Consider the following 20,858-nt stretch of genomic DNA (forward strand, 5'->3'; position numbering starts at 1 on the left):
ATAGCAGTGTTTTAATTTGTCACGTGACCCTGTGGAAGCCATGTTGAATCTCTCTCACAGATCAGATCAGACATTTCTGTCCACAGAACATCTGAAAATGTCTTTTCCTGGTCTTTTTCAGTCTGGAAAAAAACGATGATAGTTGAGTAAAGCTTAATTCTGAATAGTTACATGTAGTTTATTTGATAACTAAGTAATGGAAAATTGTTAAAATGCAAATGCTGCATTATTGATTCACCCTGACATTTTGGTATAAATCCATGATGGATGATCATTTTACGTGATTTGTAAATGTTTAAAAATCTTTCATTGTTATTGTTTTGTTCACTGTGAGAAGAACTGACGGACAGAACAGCTGACTGAAAGAGAAAAACAACCATCAAACTCTGACATGTGACAAAACTTTCATGAAGTGCAAAAGATGATGAGTTTGTTTTCTTTAATTGTTCATGTAAAGTTTGATGAAATATGCTGAGACTCAGTGGAACGACGCTGCAGCGTTATGGACAAACTTCTTTTGTTATGTTTTTATATTTCAGATGGTATTCACTGTATTTCAAATCTCTCTTTTTTCATTCTTTATCACCATCATCATCTTTATTATTATTATTATTATCATTGTTATTATTATTATCATACAGTGTTGCCTCAAGGCAAAAAGTTTAGATTGTGTTTATTTGGTCTATTTTATGACAAAAACAACAGGCGTCACACTGCGTACCAGAAAGAGATAATCAGAGAATTTACAGTTCGTTATTTTCTAAATAAAATGGTATATTGAGATATTATTTATAATCCATATCACCCAGCTGAGGCTCTGCTCTGTTTTGTTCTGTTTACAGTTTGATTATAATCTAAATATTTATTGATTAATGCCAAACAAGACATGATGTCATCTGAAAACAGAGCTTCATATAAAATAACACAACCGATAAAATAAAATACCAAAGAACATAATAATACGATACGATAAGTTCTAAATTTATATATGTGTATCTCTCTCTCTCTACATATCTGTGTGTGTATATATGTTATGATATAATATGACAAAATAAAACAATTGTAATATCTGATGTAGGTTCAGAGCAGCTAGCCATGCTAACAGTTAGCCGCAGTGTTGTGGTTCGTACCGGGATCTGCTCCGCCTGCTCCGGCCCGTCCTGCTGCAGCCAGTCCCGGCCTCCCTCACTGCGGTGTGCTCCCATCCTGCTGACGGTCCGGTCCGGTCCGGTGCGGGTCCAACCGAGCTAACTCTGCTAGGCTAACAGTGGCTAAAGCTAACAGCGGCTAAAGCTAGCAGCAGCACTTCGCGATGTTGTTTTTTAAAAATCCCGGTAAATTTCCGGTTTGTTCACGTGCGTCGGCGTACGGACACACACCGAGAGCCACAACGAACTGTCCTGATCAAATGATAAACTGTCAATAATCGATAGTGAGTCACTGACTGATCGGAATGTTTGTTTCCAGGAAGTTACACTGCGGGTTCTACGCTTCCGGTCATTCACTTCACAATAAAGGCACCAACTCCACAAATCCAAATAATTTATTATCATTATTATTATTATTAATCAAATAATTTGATTACTTATCACTGTCGAAACAGTTTTTTTAAACTGATGAAATTTAAACTCATCAAGTCTTTTCTACAAATTAAGAAATTAAGTTCAATTAATGGTTGTGATAATTATGGCATAAAGATTGTGTAATTACATAGATACACAAGCAGCAAACACTAACCCTTTATGAAATAACTATGAACTATATTCATCATGTAATTATTACAAGTTCAATTAAAGAGAAAGATTTTGAATCTCTTGATCATCATTTTTAAAAATGTTGCTCATCTCCTGATTATAAGAAATTAATTCTGTTCTTGTTACAGATCTAGAAAATATTAACTTTTTTTAAATTACAATTTTAAGAGTTCTCCAGGAAATAAACTTCAGTATATTAATGGAACTGTGACGTCAGCCTGACCTAGAGAATATTTTATTTATTTTTTATATGAGTCTTTTAATTACTTTAACTGTTTATTATTCGCTTGATGTTCAATAATTACAAAAGATGTTTGACTGGTATTCATAACGCGAACAACACAATATCAATATTATAATGTATCATGATCTGAGACCAGATATCATGATACATTTTCGTTTTATTTGCATTACAGTGACGTTATTATCTGAACTTAGACTGTTTTAATTGTTATTTCTACTCTACTCTTATTTGTCTTTACACATTCAAGTCATTATCTCCACATTCTTGATGATTATTGATCAAAAATCTCAGTGTTAATATTTTGAGAAATCACCAATAGTCATCAATACAATACTGTTAGAATATCAGGGTAAATATTGTGATAATTACTCATTTTAACACCTCGTCCACTTCCACCCCCTGTAGTACACTGTCACAACCTACATGATCAATACTTATCAATATCAGCCAATAATAAACTTTGATATTGTGACAGGTTTTTCAGGACTAATGTGTGACGTCAGTTTATTGTAAATATTCCTTTACAGTTGTTTGAAGTATTTTATTTCTGCCTGTTCAACATGTTGAATGTGATAAAACTTTCTGTGAGTTTAAATTCATCTTTTATATTTTGTGGAGATTAAAAACTGATTGAAAACAGCTGAGACCTCAGTGTGTGTGTGTGTGTGTGTGTGTGTGTGTGTGTGTGTGTGTGTGTGTGTGTGGACAGACTGGTCGGACTGGTGTGGAACTGGGTTGGATATATTTTTACTGGGAGAGTGAAGCTGCAGTTTGTCTGCAGGCAGGATGAAGGACAGACTGTATTTACATTCTCCAGCTGTGAGGACCCCACCACAAACACGGCCGAGTCTCCGTCACGCTCTGCGTTATGACGTCATATTTACAACCAGACGTGTCATCAAACATCAGTTTTTATAAAAGTCAAATCTTTTCTCTGAGCTGAACGAAACAAAACAAAACGAAGAAGAAAAAACAACTGGAGGAGTTTTATTTTCTATTTATGACAATTTTTTTAAATTAAAGAGTTCAAAATAAGAGAAAACGTCAAAAAAATGTTTCCTCATCATCAAATCTGTTTTTGTAATTATGACACAAAAATGTTTAAGATTTGTTAATAAAGATCTTTCTATACTGAAACAAAAATATCCCCACAGTAATTCAGAATTATGACTTTTGATCTCATAATTTAAATTTTTATCTCAATTTTGTGATTAAAAAGTTGAAAGTATGAGATAAGAAGTCATAACTCAGATTTACCTCGAGGATATTTTCTCTTTCAGTGACAGAAATGGGTCTTCATAGATTTCTCTTGTTATTATGATGAATCAGTTAAATTAAAAGAAAACTGTTTAAATCTGTTTCAAAATTAGATGAAAAAAAAAAAATCACAGAATTATAACAATGTTTACATATTTATTTATGTCAAACTTTATAAGATCCTGATCTGGTGATTATGAGACACAAAAGTCACAACAGCAAGAAAACTGTCATCAGACCTTTAATAAAGTTTAATTGAGAATTAAAGACCTAATTTTAAGATAAATGTTTTATAATTAGTTTTCTCATGCTGATAATTTTATCAGAATGATGATAAATTATTCAGAACTTAACAGATCTCATAAAAATGAGAAAATATAGTTTTATATTTCATCAAAATTACAAGACAGACAGACATATGTCCATGTGCTCCACCTGTTTTCACACGTTTGGACCTATTTTTCAATTGAAAAGATTGTGACAGGATTAATTATGTATATATCTATATCTATTTATGTATGTGTGTGTGTGTGTGTGTGTGTACGTATATATATCTATGTACATAGATATATATATATAGAGAGAGATATAGATAGATATAGATATAAACCACAATAAAACATCTCCAGTTTGTTTTCTTTGAAAGTTTCTGACTCGCCACAAACATTAAAGGAACAGTCCAACATTAGTCTAGCTTAGCACAAAGACTGGAAGCAGAGGGAAACTGCTAGCTTAGCGCCGTCAACAAAGAAAAAAAGGGGATTTTACAGTAAACACAACGACTGTCCCTTTAAAACAAACAGCAGAACGTTGAAGGAACGTTTGTGTGACGTCTGAAGACTCGGCCTAAAAAACACATTCAGGAACACGAACATCGTTTAAAAGGTTTCATGCACAAAAAAACAAAAACAAAAAACCCAAAACAAACAAACAGAAACCATAAAAAAACAAAAGAAAGAATTATAAAAATAAGGTGGAGGAGTTTCTGCTGGTTACTGATGCATACACACGTCTACACTTACATACAAGATATAGATTTTCTTAATAATAACACTTTGGTTTAGTTTAAAACAAACTATCAGAAGAAGCCGTATCATAAACAAAACACGTCATCTTTAAAAAATGTTAAATTAAATCAAATAAAAAAGAACAAGTTCATTTGTTTTCAATCAGTTTTTAACAGAAGATGAAGACCAGATCAGTTTACTGTACACTATCTACACTCTGCTGCTGCCGGGCAGACTGAGGCCGCACGGAGACAGACGCCTCATTGGACCGCTCATCGGCCAATCAGAGAGCAGACAGTCTGCTGGCGTCCAGTTAAAAAGTGTGAGGAGATGTGTAATGACGATAATAACATTTATTCTATCAGCTCCTCATACGATATTCGTACGTTTAGAATCTGTGATAACAAAAAATATTTTGACAGAATACAGTCAAATCATTTCAAAATAAAAGTCTGAAAAAATACAAACTAAACTAAAATAAGAAGGAAAATACTTCACATGACGAGAAAAATGTTTAAATAATAATATTTTGATTATTTAAATGAATGAAGTGTTGCTTTAAGAACAAACTGGTCTGTTGTGGTTAAACTGGTTCCTCCTCACACCTCCACCTGGCTCCGCCCACTGTCTCCTCTCTGATCACTATCTGTTTGATTGTGACATCACGAGAAGTCATCTGTCCTCGGCGACCGGTCTGAGTCCCGGCTCTGATTCTTTACACCAGTAAATGTGACCTCGCTGAAGGCTCCACCTCTGGAGGACGTGCACCCCAACCGGCCAGGCCGTCCTCAGGAGGCGGAGCCTGAAGCAGGACGACTCGACAAAGAAAGTCCAATAGAAATGATAGCTGCCTTGTCAACCAATCACCAAGCCCTGTCGGTGTGGGGACCGATCAGAAGTCCTCCGGTGACGTCACAGGTAACATCACAGGTGAACAAAGAGGTTTTTATTGCTGGAGCTCTGACATGTCGCCGCTCACTGTTGCTGAGCAACAGGAGCCATGACACTGATGATGTCAGAACTTCGACCAATCAGAGGAGCTGATGTGAGGGAGGGGGGATGAACTGTGGCCCCGCCCCCTGCGGAGCGGCATTGTGGGTATGTTGAGAGGAGCTACAGGCGCTGGTGAGGGACAATCTGAAGAGACGAGACGACGGTCAGGACAAACAGGTGAGGGGGCGTGATCACACGCGAAGGCCTGCCCCTCTACACAGCAGCCATCTTGTCTCGAGGACTACTGCTGCTGCTGCTGCTGCTGCTGCTGCTGCTGCTGCTGTTATTGTTGTTGTTGTTGTTGTTGTCATGGCCACCGGGTGACATCACGGCACTCTGTGGCCGATCAGTGGCCTTAGGGGCAGAGTCTCTGTCTCCAGGAGCGATGTGGGCGGGGCCCGGGGAGGACAGGGAGGAGGGGTGGGAGGAGGAGGGCCGGTACGCTGCCATCAGCTCGGCCAGACGCTCCGGAGTCGGAGCCCACTTCGCAAAACCTGCGTCGTTCTGGAGGAAGAGAACCGCGGTACCGTGTACCGCCCGGTAGTACATCTCATCTCTGAAAGAACATAGAGATGCACAGTCTGAAGGAGCACTGTGGACTATTAGTACTCTTAAGTACTGGTAAGTGTTAATACTCTGAAGTACTGTAGAGTATCAGTACTCTGAAAGTACAGTGTTTAAGGTGACAGTTTTAGAAGGCAAACATCACTGTCTGCAAAACAACCAAACTCCATTAACTAAATTTTACTGCAGCTGCAATGATTAACAATCAGTAAATATGTCAAAGGACGTATGTCCATGTCCTCCACATGTTTGGACCTATTTAGTCAACAACTGACAAGATTAATTATTGACAGGATTAATTCACAATTAATCAAATCAAACAATAACACAAAGTGACAGCTGGAGGCAGCAGTAGACCAACAATGCCTGTGTTCTGAGGTTAAATTACTCATTTTATGAATGGAGTTTGGTTGGTACAGTTAATCCCATGTTGCTGCTAACTACAGTCTGGACTAGTATGCACTGTATGCGTGAGTATAAGTGTATAAGTACCTCTTGCAGATGTGCTGGCCCCCGGACCTGTACTCGTGCTCATAGGCGGGGATGCTCAGTTGATGACGCAGGAAGCGACTTCCCTCCATGCGGGTCAGAGCCGGGGTCACGGGGTCACGCCACTCCGGGACGAAGACGATGAAGGACAGAGGCTCCGAGGACTGGTCCAACAGCTCCTACACACACACACACACACACACACACACACACACACGTGCACACACACACACACACACACACGTGCACACACGGCTATATGATGATGACCTGTACGGACACGACGGCTGTCCTCAACGTTTTCAGTCCAATAAGATTCAGACGTTCCGTACACATATTAGACGACTGGTTATTTTTCAACACGTCAGCATTGTTCTTTATTTCTAAGATTTTACACTCGTCAGCCTGCAGCCTGTCAGACGTGTCACACACATCATCTCACGCTGGTTTCAGATGTCAGATGATAACAGACGGTGGAATCAGCCCAGGTATCACCAGCGAGCTCTGAATCACCTGAACACGTCCATGACTCACAAGCGTGCTAACTAGGGCTGCAGCTAACAATTCTCTTAGTAATCGAGTAATCTGTCGATTATTCTGGCAATTAATTCAGTAATCGGATAAAAAATACTTTATTTAAGAGCGATGGTAAAATACAAAAGAGAAAATAAGACAGGTCTCTTAAATGAACAACTATAAATTGCTAATGTAAAAGTACTATGAAAAGTAACTTTACTTTTACTGTAGTATCTTGTTTAGTACTTTTTACTGAAGTACAAAAGTAAAGGTATTAATGTCTGCAGAAACCACGAACAGAAGACGTAACTTAATCTTTAAACTGAATCAGACACCAGAATGTTTCATTATTAAAATCAACATGTTTCTCTTGTCTGTACTCATCAAAAATACCAACAAGAGTACAATTAAAGTACAATAAAACAATAACAATGTTGATTTTTCAAAAAAGAAAGAAATTACATGCAAGATTTTACTTGTATTTGAGTATTTTTACATGGTGGTATTAAGTGTTTTTGCTGAAGGAGGATGTGAGTATTTTTCCATCACAGCAGGTCAGAGATCAGTGTTTCAGTGTTTTATTGATGGCGCCCGCCACATTACAAACATCGACACCATCACATGATTTTCTTTGGTTGGAGCTGCGACTTTTCTCAGTCGTGTCTAGAAAGGAACTCTTGATTCATAAAACTCTCGCGAGATTTGTTTCTGTTATTTCTACTAAAATAATCAATAGACTTGCACCGATTAATCGCCAATGCTCGGAATCAGGACGGTTTTCACGTGACTGGCTTTGACCGGTGACCAGCTGGTCAGCGTCACAAATCCGGTTCTGTGCCCGTCATGGTCACACTCGTTCTGCACGATGGTCACGTCATGCGTGCAGCAGACAAACTGACCGTGACGTCAACACAGCGCTGATAACAGCTACACACTCTGACACACGTCTGCTTGAAGATGATGTCAGAGACAGATTCCAAGAACAAGATAAAGAGAAGACAGACAGTCTACAACGAGACAGAGCAGCTGACAATGACGCAAAACAGCCGTAAACTCTCTCGCACTTCAGGCTAATGCTAGCAAGCTAGCAGCAGACTGCTGTTCACAGAGGGACAGTTAAAATCTCACCTGTTCTGGCTGAAGAATAAACAACCTGTGTTGATGTGTCTCCTCAAACATTTTCTCATCCAGACTCCTTTAACTTCTGTGTTTGTTTTTCTCACAGTAAAGTTTTACTTCAAACTGTTGCACCGCGTTAGTCTCCGGTTTGTTTACATCCGCTTCCACAAAAGATCACGTGAAATCACGTCCCACGAAATCCCGCGAGATGATCTCGCGAGATCACGTTCACCCAATTCAGAATCTTAATATAAAATTATAATAAGGCCTGGTTGTAATGTGGATGATTTTGGAGAAAGTATTAAATTAATATTTAATAGTCAGTGTCTTATTATGAACATATTTACAAGAAAAGTTGCAAAAATGTTTGTGAATGCTGTCAATCACAGTTCTTACAAAGACTGAAAATCGGGAGGTCAGACCCCTCAAAAATCGGAAATCAGAATCGGCTAAGAAAGTTGCAATCGGTGCAAGTCTACTAATCAAACTCTCGCGATCTTTCACGGGTCTAGGGTTCCCTTCTAGACACGACCCTCTGTCTGTCTGTCAAACTACAGACAGCAGACTGTCTGTAAACAGCAGGATGTTTCACTCTGCAGTGTTTCACACAAAGACTTTATCTGTGTGAAACACACAGGTTTGGTTTGTCACCAACTTTGTCATTTTTATTTTTAATCAGTCTGAGAGGACGACGGTATCAGTGATTGATTAGTGATCAATGTGTCCTCCTCTCCTCCCTCACCTGTTCACTCTGCTGTGAGAAGCTCTGATCAGACTCTCCTGTTTAATGTACAGGCCTCCTTATAGTGATTTAATCTTATAATTACATCTGGCTGGTGATGATGTCATTAAGCATCACGTTAGTTTGTGTTGTCATTAACAACAGTCTCCTCCACACGCAGCTTCACAGGAGGATCAATATGAAGGAAAAACATCCTGCTGATGAAGAAAGTCAACAGACCAGATACAGACAGAGAATCACTGACCTCACTGTGTGTGTGTGTGTGTGTGTGTGTGTGTGTGTGTGTGTGTGTTGACACAGAGGAGAGGCGCTGCAGCTGAGTGATCAAAACTTGAACGTCGGAGCTTATTGATCCTATGGTCTTTAATCATGTGTGAAACAGTGCGAGGTACAGTTGACAAAACATTTGCCTCGAGGCAGGAAGAATCGTTTCAGCCCTAATGCTAACGTTAGCTGCAGGCATGCTAACGTTAGCTGCAGGCATGCTAACGTTAGCTGCAGGCATGCTAACGTTAACTGTAGGCATGCTAACGTTAACTGTAGGCATGCTAACGTTAGCTGCAGGCATGCTAATGCTAGCTGTAGGCATGCTAATGCTAGCTGTAGATGTGTTAACATTAAGGAACAGTTCTGCAGCACTGATCTCCTGTCAAACTCCAGACTAAAAAACTAAACCTTCAGTCATCATGAGGGCGAGACGATGATGACTGAAGGTTTATTTTTGGGTCAACTATCCCTTTAAGAACTCTGTAGTACTGATGTAATTCAGTCGGTACCTTTAGCACCGAGTTCAGTATGGAACCATGGTTCATACCAGTATGTTCTCAACATGTAGGACTGACCTCAAAGTGTGTCACCATGGCGTCCATCAGCTCTTCACAGAATGGAGGGTTAGCTTCAAACGAGCCGCTGACTGGACAGAAGGACAGGAAGGGCCTGGACAGACAGAGACAGACAGAGACAGACAGGGTTAATACTACTGGACTGTTAGACGGAGGAGTCAACAGTCCTCTCAGTCTTTACTGCAGTACAAGTACAGATACTCAAGTAAAAGTAGAAGTACTGATTCAACTTGTTTACTGCAGTAAAAGTGAACAAGTTCAGACTGAAATGTCCTCAGAGTATAAAAGAATGATAAAATGTAATATACTCTGATGGATCCACCAGTGAAAAGTATTTTCTGTCTTATTGTTCCGTCCATTTAGGTTGAAATCAGTCTTGATGCAAAATAAAATAAAAAATCAATAATTCACCTCAGAGTCAAACTAAAGTAATGAGTCTGTTTAGAAAATGTTTGGAGGACAAAGTTCAGATATTTGAGTTCAGATGTCAGAAAAATAAAGTACAGATACCTGAAAACTCTACTGAAGTACAGTAACTAAGTATTTGTACTTAGTACTTAGTACTAAGTATTTGTACTTAGTTACTGCCCACCTGTTGTTATAACCTCTTTGAACTGGAAAAACTTGCAGTGTGTTTTGATGGAACCACTGGAGGGCGCCACAGTCTCACAGTTTAAACACCATGACACTCAAGTAAAACAGACTGACACAATGTGTCCAGGTGTGTTAGACACCTGTCTCACAGGTGTGTGTGTGTCCAGGTGTGTCTCACCCTCTGGATCCAAAGAAGCCGTCGATGTCGGGGAAGGCGGAGCTGAACTGTTTGAAGTAGCAGTTGAGCGGCGAAGCGAAACATTCAAAGGAAACTCCAAACTGTCGATTCAACGCCTCAAACACGGACACTGGCAGCGCCCCCTGCAGGCCCGTCCCCTCGTTAGCTCCGCTGCCAAACATCACCTGAACACGCACACACACACACACACACAGACACACACACACACACACACACACACACACACACACACACACACACTTCATTAACTCATTACCACACACAAACACATACAGTCAAGTGAGATCAGGTGAAGCCTGATTGGTTAACTGAAGGTCAGCTGACCTGGTATCTCTTGAGGAGGCACCAGACTCTGGACAGGAACTTCTCAAAGCGAGGGTCGTCTATACAGCTGTACCTGTACAACAGCTCCTGGACACACAGACAGACAGGTGGACAGACAAACAGGACCATATATGGACATGGGCTTCATTCCAATTCATTTACACACACATCATATTTATATCTGCCAACTGTTTTCTTAATTAATTAACTGTTTTCTTAATTAATCCTAATTAATCTTGCAAGGGGTTGAAAAATGTACTTTTGCAATCTTTGATCCATTTTGTCTTTTATTTTCATTATTAAATCTATTGATCATTTTCTCAGCTGACTGATCAGCTGTTTGGTTCATAAAATGTAAAATGTTAGAAAATGGTGAATCTTGTCAATTTAAAAACGTAATACTATGGTAATATTATATTAACTAGTGATCAATCTGACAGTTTTTCCACTAATCAATTAGTTGTTTGATCCATAAAATGTCAGATAATATTGATCAGAGAACAAGATGTCGTCCTCAAATGTCTCGTTTTGTCCACAACTCAAAGATCATCAGTTTCCTGTCAGAGGAAAGAAACCAGAAAATATTCAAGAGAATTCAGAGAATTTGAACCCCCAGTACTCTGATTACTGCCTTCAGTACTCTGATTACTGCCTTCAGTACTCTGATTACTGCCTTCAGTACTCCGATTACTGCCTTAAATACCCTGATTACTGCCTTCAGTACTCTGATTACTGCCTTCAGTACTCCGATTACTGCCTTCAGTACTCCGATTACTGCCTTAAATACCCTGATTACTGCCTTCAGTACTCTCATTACTGCCTTCAGTACTCCGATTACTCTCTCACCAACTTGCTGAAGTGTCCTCTGTTGACTTTGACCATCTCTCCTCTGAAGCGCAGACACGCCACGTCGTTCTCAAAATGCAGCTCCACCCGAGGGAGGGGGGGCGACGGGAGCGCCAGACGCACCGGGTAACAGTACACCAAGCGGGACTGCTGGGGGGGGGACGCACACGCCTCTGAACACACAAACACACACAGAGCACAAGATACACACATCAACTACACACTACAACAACAGTCAGACTCAGGTGTGTGTGTGTGTGTGTGTGTGTGTGTGTGTGTGTGTGTACCTGTGGGGGGGTCCTGCAACAGACTCAGGTGTGTGTGTGTGTGTGTGTGTGTGTGTGTGTGTGTGTGTGTGTGTGTACCTGTGGGGGGGTCCTGTAACAGACTCAGGTGTGTGTGTGTGTGTGTGTGTGTGTACCTGTGGGGGGGTCCTGTAACAGACTCAGGTGTGTGTGTGTGTGTGTGTGTGTGTACCTGTGGGGGGGTCCTGTAACAGACTCAGGTGTGTGTGTGTGTGTGTGTGTGTGTGTGTGTGTGTGTGTGTGTACCTGTGGGGGGGTCCTGTAACAGACTCAGGTGTGTGTGTGTGTGTGTGTGTGTGTGTGTGTGTGTGTACCTGTGGGGGGGTCCTGCAACAGACTCAGGTGTGTCTGTCTCAGGCGGCGGCTATACTCTGCAGACAGCTGGTAGATCTTGGAGCATATTCCCTCCACAGAGTCTTTGGCGACGGCGGTGACGTGAGGACCACACTGCTGTCTCAGGTGTTCCAGACGGTCCTACAGAGGACAGAGGACCGAGGTTAAAGTTCAGAGATCAGAGGACACAGACAGAGGTCAGAGGTCAGAGGACAGACAGATGTTACCATGTAGTCCTCCTTGCTGGCGGAGTGATCTCGGCGCAGCCAGCTCATCGTGTCTTCAGCGTTCCACTTCACCACCTTCCTGCTCTCTGGACTCGCATTCCTGCATAGGTGTGACATCACAGGTTAGAGCCCGCCCCCCCAGCTGAAGACCTCAGCAGGGTGAATTCTGATTGGTCTGCTGTGACCTACCTGGAGTCAATCATCTTCTTGGCGGCTTCGGCGTATTTAAACAGCAGCTTCCGAGCCTCTTCTTTGTACTTAATACGAGACAACCTGAGACACAGATCAACAGATAATCAATATCTGGGCAGATAATCAAATTAATACTGTTATTGATACAGACAGACAGACAGACAGGTACCTGATGGGGATGTCGTTCATCACCTCTCTGAACATGGACGGGGATATGACGGGGTCACAGTCACTCGGCAGTAAGGGGTCATGACCTTTGTCGATCACTTTCCTCTCCAGCAGCCAACGGTTGAACGACTCCCGGGGCGGATCAATACCTGAACCACAGACAGTCAGACAAACAGACAGACAGGTAACGTCCTGTTGGGTTCAGGCTACGGCTACCAGAGACTTTTTCTGTGTGTGTGTGTGTGTGTGTGTGCAGGTGTGTGTGTGCGCGTGTGTGTGCGTGCGTGCACAGGTGTGTATGTGTGTGCGTATGTGCGTGTGTGTGTGTGCTGGTGTGTGTGCGTGTGTGTGTGCAGGTGTGTGTGTGCAGGTGTGTGTGCAGGTGTGTGTGTGTGTGTGCAGGTGTGTGTGCAGGTGTGTGCGTGTGTGTGTGTGCAGGTGTGTGCGTGTGTATGTGTGCAGGTGTGTGTGCAGGTGTGCGTGCAGGTGTGCGTGCAGGTGTGCGTGCAGGTGTGTGTGCAGGTGTGTGTGCAGGTGTGCGTGCAGGTGTGTGTGCAGGTGTGTGTGCAGGTGTGCGTGCAGGTGTGTGTGCAGGTGTGCGTGCAGGTGTGTGTGCAGGTGTGCGTGCAGGTGCGTGTGCAGGTGTGTGCGTGTGTGTGTGCAGGTGTGTGTGTGTGTGCAGGTGTGTGTGCGTGCAGGTGTGTGTGCGTGTGTGTGTGTGTGCAGGTGTGTGTGTGTGTGCAGGTGTGTGTGTGTGTGCAGGTGTGTGTGTGTGCAGGTGTGTGTGTGTGTGCAGGTGTGTGTGTGTGTGCAGGTGTGTGTGCGTGCAGGTGTGTGTGCGTGTGTGTGTGTGTGCAGGTGTGATCTGACCTTCTCTCTGGTGACACAGTTCGTGGTAGTGTTGCCTCAGTTTGGTGACCAGCTGAGCTCTCTGCAGTTCGATCTCAGGGTGCGGCGGCAGATGATTGGCCGGGAGACGCTCTCTGATGACGGCATTGGTCTGGACGTCCAGATCCCAGTAGATCCTGAAAAAAAAAAAGACCATGTGATCTTTATTAATATCTCATTAATCAGACAAGTCAAACTCAGGGGGCGTGGCCTCCGTACTCACACAGCTGGCCTGTATGGGGCGGGGGTGGGGCTTGGGGTAGTGGGTGTGGCTGGTGGAGCCTGTTTGTCCTCGGGGGCGGAGCTCCAGGGCTTCGCCCCAGGTGTGCTGGGAGAGATTGGCGTGGTGGGCTCCACCTGGAAACAATACACAGAAGGACCAAGTTTCCCACAATGCACTGCACACCACTCACAACTTTAACTGACCACTTTGAAGTCAAAAACTGTTGTTTACCTTGGCTCGTTTGAAACTGTTAGGCCCTGCCCCCTGTTCTTCAGAGCCCCGCCTCTTCCTCTGACCATTACCAAGGTTACTGTCTCCGCCCTCTGCTGGAGCTGCGTTCAGACCTAAAGGATCAGACTGAAGACAGACAAGACAGACAGGTTACAGAGAGACAGGTTACAGAGAGACAGGTTACAGAGAGACAGGTTACAGAGAGACAGGTTAGAGAGAGACAGGTTAGAGAGAGACAGGTTACAGAGACAGGTTACAGAGAGACAGGTTAGAGAGACAGGTTACAGAGAGACAGGTTAGAGAGAGACAGGTTAGAGAGAGACAGGTTAGAGAGAGACAGGTTACAGAGAGACAGGTTAGAGAGAGACAGGTTAGAGAGAGACAGGTTACAGAGAGACAGGTTAGAGAGAGACAGGTTACAGAGAGACAGGTTAGAGAGACAGGTTACAGAGAGACAGGTTACAGAGAGACAGGTTAGAGAGAGACAGGTTGCAGAGAGACAGGTTGCAGAGAGACAGGTTAGAGAGAGACAGGTTACAGAGAGACAGGTTAGAGAGAGACAGGTTGCAGAGAGACAGGTTGCAGAGAGAGACAGGTTAGAGAGAGACAGGTTGCAGAGAGACAGGTTGCAGAGAGAGACAGGTTAGAGAGAGACAGGTTGCAGAGAGACAGAGCAGATCAGAATAAAACTGTTTGTAGTAAAATGATGTGTTTAACAGAATAAGACCACGACTCTGATGCTAATTTCTGGTAGTGTGTCAATTGATGCATTAGCATCAAGCTAACGGACTAAAGTCAAGTTATTTCTGTGTATTATGAAAATCAGTTGTTTGTAGAGATTTCTGACCTCCTGGTTCAGATGTTCAGTCTAAGAACTATATTTGACAGCATTCACAAACGTTTTTACAACTTTTCTTATAAAATCAAGTTAATTATTAATACTATTAAATACAATTTCACATTTTCTCCAAAAGTCCCCCAGACCTTATTATATTAACATTATGTACTAGAGGGAACAAGATCTCGCGAGATCTTGTGGGATTTTGCATGATGCGATGTCATGTGATCTCCTGTGGAAATAGACGGACGCGGTGCAACAGTTTGCTGCAGTAAAACTTTGCAGTGAGAAAAACAGAATGAAAAGTTAATCGAGTCTGGATGAGAAAATGTTCAACACAGGTTGTTTATTCTTCAGTCAGAACAGGAAGTGAGATTTGAAGTGTCCCTCTGTGAACAGCAGTCTGCTGCTGGCTAACGTTAGCATGAAGAGCTACAAGGTTTACGGCTGTTTTGCGACATCGTCAGCTGCTCAGCTGCCGCGTCTCTTCGTAGACCGTCTGTCTTCTCTTCATCTCGTTCCTGGAATCTGTCACCGACTTCATGTGTGTGTAGCTGTGATCAGCACCTGTGTGGGTGTAACGTTCAGTCAGTGTGTCACTGCACGCATGACGTGACCATCGCGCACAACTTGTGTATAAATATGACGCCACAGAATCGGATATGTGACGCTGACCGGCCGCCCACCGGCCTGTTCCAGTCTCTGGTTGGTCGATCGGTGCGTCCCTAATCGTTTGTTAAACAAAAGTGACACCCCGCCCCCCCAGCATGATTACTCACAATGACATCATGCTGCCCCAGCACTGGCACCTCCCACAGGCTCTGATTGGTGAATCTGTTGAAGTAATACGGTCGGTTCTCCCTCCGAGACCAGCACTTAGACCATCCAGCCTGGACCAGTTCATCTGACAGAGAGACAGACGGGACAGAGACAGACAGGTCAGACGGAGAAAGATCAGAGAGACGGGTCCAAGAGACAGACAGGTCAGAGAGAGACAGACAGACAGGTGTACCTGGCAGCTCAGGTGGTTTGGAGGTGCTGGACGGAGAAAGGGGCGGTCCCTGAGAAGAGGCGGAGACGGAGGGAGACGGCATCATGGCTGCCTCCCCCTTCACCGATCCCTGACTGTCATTGGACATCTCAGCTGCTCGTCAGAATGACATCGACCTGCCTGGACAGGAAGATACACTGTGACTTTCAAAATAAAACACAGGTTACATACGTTCTTTATAATTTGTCAAAAACACAACAGAATCAATCATGTGATCAGATTATTGATTGTTTAACAGAATCGAAGGAATAAGGTGTCCGTTTTTACCTTTTTGTTTTAAAATAATGTCAAATACTTTTCAATCATCACCATAATTATTGATTCATTTTGTATTGATCAGGGGATCAACTTCTTCATTTGACAGTGTCTCTGCTTACACTGATGACATCAGCAAACAATGAGAATAAATTATAATCATTTAATTGATCCTGATGTTGTTACCTTCACACTGAAAACCAATAACTACCAGATCAATAACAATGTCAATGACCACAAACAGCTGATCGAATGAGTCTTGTTTTTCAACCTGTCCCTCGTCAGTTCCTCAGGGGACAAACTGAGGACAAAACACACCTGAAGCTTCGACACCATCAGCACTGAAATGATCTGGTGATTAATGTTTATTAATCATCTTATCTGAACTGTCAATTAATCGATTAATTAATTCTGTCACAATCTTGTCATTAAAAAATCATTATCTTAGATGTTTGTCATTTTCAAATCTCTCCTGTAACAATTATTCACATTTAAGAGGATGAAATCAGAGAATTTGGACTTTTTTATTATTAAAAAAATGACTCAAACAGATTAATCGATAAGGAAAATAACTGTCAATTAAAATAATTGATGAATCATTGCAGCTCTGGTTTCATGTCTTGATTAGATATGAATATTGATTCTTTAATGTGTCACACAGGTGAACGAAATGTGATTCATGTTCTGTTCTAATGTGAAGACTGGAGCTGAAATTAATTATCATTTTCACTATCAGTTAATCTTCTGATCAATATATATTGATTCATGTTTTCGTCTATGAAGTGACAAACTGAAGGATTTATTTTAGGTCAGCCTGAAAAGACAATTCAGTGATGAATGTGTGTCAGTGCTGTCGAGTCACAGACTCGTCCGTCACAACATTCATGTATTGTTAGAACGACAGAAGAACCATCATACAGGTTTTGTGCCGTTCTTCATGTTTGTTATCATTTTTAGCCATGACATCACAGTTCTGTATGATTTTTAGTTTTGATACTTGAGTTCTTCATTTTTACAACAACCTCATGATGATGTTCCACGTGTTGGTCTGAACACGTTCTCTTACATCTGGACTACAGAACCTCATTTTAATGCTGTTTACTGTGATTTTGACGAAACCTGAAATGATTTCTCGTTATAATCTGATCAGGACATAACTGAACTGTTTGACTGACAGAATATTGATAAGCAGCAGTTTTAATCATCGATTCATTTTTCAAATCTCTCAGTGACCTGAACCTGTTTGAACCAGTTTGAACCAGTTGGCAGGTGATTCAGTATGAAGTGATGAGTTCTGTCATGTTTTAAACTGTTTACTGTCCTGCTTTTAGTTCTGGTTTTTAAGTATCTCAAATAGTTTGAATGTTTTTTAAATGTTTCTGTAAAGCACCTTGAATTGTGTATGAATGTTGTTATATCAATAAAACTGCCTTGCCTCAGTACTGACACAGCTGTCAGAGCACCACAGACCTGCTGGTGACTGTAGCAGCTGGTCTGTGGTGATGGACACAGTATAATCACATCTGTCAGTTCTGTTTCCAGAGACACACACCTGCTGATACACTCACCATCAGGACACATATGGGCAGATGTGTCTCTAACGATGGACACAGTACAGACAGATGTGACTGTTGTGGTAGCTGCAGTACAGACAAATGTGTCTGTAATGACTGACACAGTACAGATGTGTCTGAAGTCACGGACGCAGTACGGACAGATATGGCTGACCAGAGCAGTCAAACAGGGACAGACGGGTCTGTGATTCAGGTTCGGGCCGAGCTGCTGTTTATCACATACCGCCTGAATGTGGCGGCAAACGGACCGATATCAGTTAAAAAGTAATCAGTATGATCGATAACCAGCCGATAACAGCGTATCGGTCTGTATCTGAGGTGATTTTATTGTTGTTATTGTTTACTGTGTCGATAAATTTAATTAATCCTCATGTTTTTTTTCTTTCTCATACGCAGAAACGAGCGCTATGGTTACACGCATGCGCACGGCAGGCTTTCCAAATAAACACGGAGGAGGAGAAGAGGAGGGGGAGGAGGGGAGGAGAGGAGGGAGGACAACAAAAAGCCGCGGCTGCTCCTCCGGAGCCCGGGTTGAAGACACGGATACGGCTGCTATCAGTGCGGCTCCGCGGCAGCTCCAAACCGGGTTATAGTGAATGAAACGGTCGGTGCGGACACCGAGCCGCCGTCTGCGTTGTATTTAACCGCCATTTTGCGCTGCCCGCTCGTGTGCCGCTCAAAGCGACAGCTGCTGTTTAGGCGCCACTTCTCAGACAAGATGGCGGACACGCCCCTGCCACAGCGCTGCCAGTCCTGCACAACATTTCTGCCCTTTAACATGAATGTAGCCGCGCTGCGCGCCGCCAGACCGCTTCGTCTGACGGCCGAAACCTTCCGCCGCACGTCGGGGCCGTCGAAGCGGCTCTGCAGGGCCTCCTGTCCTTACCTTCACCGGTTAAGTTGCGGAGAGTCGCGGGTTCTGTCCGCTTGTTTCGGGTCCTCCGCTCCGCTCCCTCCCCGCCTGCTCAGACATCTTTACAGGGACCCGGGGTGAGCCACTGCGCAGGCGCAGCTGTTGCCACGCTTCCCTTTCCGAGGTGTCCTGTAAAGGCCGCCATGTTGAGCAGGTCAAACAGGCTAAAAACATCTCAAATAATAGAAGAAATTACATCTTCACGACACCTAATGATGAAACCCAACTGTCAACAAATAAGTATCGTTTAAATGTTAAAGATGTTTCTTATAAACTTGGAGATAATTCATCCTGTCACAGTTGAACTGATGTTCTCCAAACACTCAATCACTGGTGTTGTTTTTGTGATGAAGTTTGAAGTGAACTGAAGTCTGTTTGATCTGTTTTCACTTCATCTTCTTATCATTCTGAAATTATGTCTTGTTCATACAATTAAACTGTCATCAAGCACAGAATTGTGTCCTTTCTTTCATGAATTAAAAAATATTATTGTTATTGAGTATAGTCCCACCTTTCAGCTCCTCCTTATCTTCACCATCATCATCATCGTCATCACCAGCCCCAATCCAGCTGATTGGTCTGATTAAAAAAAAAAATGCTATAACTATAGCTGTGCTCATCACCATATACAGAATATATAGAGAGAATATGTGCAACTGTACACATAAATGATATAAACACGAAATAAATGGTTTATGACGTGTAATGATATGAGGATGTGTTTATTTGTTATGTATAGATATATATATATACTAATCATTCAGCACAGGTCTGGTTGTTCACAAATACATTCCTTGATTTATTACATCGTTATAAACTGATTGTCTATCATAAATAATAATAAACATTTGCATATGTAACATTGACATTTCATACAAGAAACTCGGCTCAAAGTGCTTTTACATGCACAAGAGCTTCACATGAAAAAGACAGAATGAATATAAAAACAAACACAATAATAATAATTAAATAAATTAGAGGGTTAAAGCAAAGCATCCTTCTCAAGTCTAATAAGAAAACTGACTTCCTGAGGATCCTTCATCTTGTTTTAAATATGATGAATAGATTCATATTAAGAGAATAAGCACAGCAGGTTTAAATCTGTCTGTGGTAAGTTTGTCACATTAATCACTTTGTATAAATAGTTACATATTTACAAGATTCTTCAAAACAAAAAAGTCAAGTTACAAAAACTTGGCAGCTTTAATGTTTTATATCATAAATATGTGTGTAAATGTAATAATACATATTGTTATATTAAACACTGACTGACTGTTAAACTGTTTACAGACACAATAAAACTTAAGTAGTTAAAGTTTCCTGTTATATCTTCAGCTGTCCTGTTGATTACGGGCATGAAAAGCCCAAAAAATAATAATAATTAAAAAAAAAAAAAACGTTGAGTCACTAAAACTACAGAAGACTTCCTATGATGAACTATGGGAATCATTGATTGGTTATTTTATGGTTTCTACCTGGCTGCTGATTGGTTGACTGTTGCTCTCCTCCAATCACTCAGCACGGTCAGTCCACAGGTCTCATGACATCACAGATACAAGTTAATGTCAAAATGGCTTTTAAAAGTTCTCAGAAGCAGTGAGAAGTCGTACAGTTCCCCTCAGATGAACTCTGATCTGTTGATTCAAACATTATTGATCAATAATCAATGACAAACCATCCTGACAGAGCTGAGCTCTGACTGGACAGGGAGCAGGAGAATCTAAAACAGGAAGCTCTCATCTTTACAGCTTTGTTTCATTTGAGCTCCTCTGTCAAAGTATGAACTGGTTTACACAGATGACATCACACTGCTGCAGCTATATGCTAACCTAACAAGCTAAGCTAATGAGATAATGAGTCTCACTGACCATTAGAAGATTTATTTCCCCTCTTCAGGTTTTTATTGAGCAAAATGTGACATGAACGTAAGCAGAATACAGATGATGAGCTAACTGCTAACTAGCTCTACCAGCAAGTTAGCGGCAGTCACGTATTTCACTTGGAGGAGACGTGATGTCACTTCGTGTTTGTAGTGTGTCTGCTGCATCAGCCAGTCTTGTTTCTGTTGTCATGACAACAGTTTTAATCTCAAAGAGACTTATACCTGTTAAACACAGAAACCAAAGAGTAAAATTACCATTCAACAGACAGGTGTGTCTTCTTCTTCTTC

At 41.9% G+C, this 20,858-nt stretch overlaps 2 protein-coding genes across 3 annotated transcripts in view; both read right to left on the minus strand.

Annotated features, from left to right (window-relative positions):
• The window catches only part of LOC146332381 (deoxynucleotidyltransferase terminal-interacting protein 1-like), a 7,630-nt gene extending 6,124 nt beyond the window's left edge, over positions 1-1,506 (minus strand). Inside the window, exon 1 of the mRNA XM_084742317.1 lies at positions 1,131-1,506. Within this exon, the coding sequence (XP_084598443.1) occupies positions 1,131-1,205 (75 nt within the window). The 5' untranslated portion in view covers positions 1,206-1,506. The remainder of the gene's footprint in view (positions 1-1,130) is intronic.
• A 1,885-nt stretch (positions 1,507-3,391) lies between these two features.
• On the minus strand, positions 3,392-19,029 carry pcif1 (phosphorylated CTD interacting factor 1). 2 transcript variants are annotated; one of them, XM_084742339.1, is made up of 16 exons: positions 18,662-19,029; positions 15,908-16,062; positions 15,675-15,799; positions 14,058-14,183; positions 13,827-13,960; positions 13,586-13,740; positions 12,717-12,864; positions 12,545-12,628; positions 12,356-12,455; positions 12,110-12,269; positions 11,491-11,663; positions 10,645-10,731; positions 10,300-10,484; positions 9,528-9,621; positions 6,312-6,487; positions 3,392-5,811 (listed from the first exon to the last, which is right to left on the minus strand). In XM_084742339.1, exons 2-16 carry the CDS (start codon positions 16,032-16,034, stop codon positions 5,469-5,471), a joined length of 2,217 nt encoding a protein of 738 aa, XP_084598465.1. In that variant the 5' UTR covers positions 16,035-16,062; positions 18,662-19,029; the 3' UTR covers positions 3,392-5,468. The 2 variants fall into 2 exon arrangements, with proteins under 2 accessions (XP_084598465.1, XP_084598456.1); XM_084742330.1 differs by having other exon boundaries at positions 15,908-16,066; positions 18,662-19,028.
• Between the last annotated feature and the right edge of the window lie 1,829 nt (positions 19,030-20,858).

This window comes from Lutjanus erythropterus, chromosome 2 (genome assembly GCF_056507025.1).
Source record: "Lutjanus erythropterus isolate fLutEry1 chromosome 2, fLutEry1.hap2, whole genome shotgun sequence".
In the NCBI taxonomy this organism is placed as follows: domain Eukaryota; kingdom Metazoa; phylum Chordata; class Actinopteri; order Lutjaniformes; family Lutjanidae; genus Lutjanus; species Lutjanus erythropterus.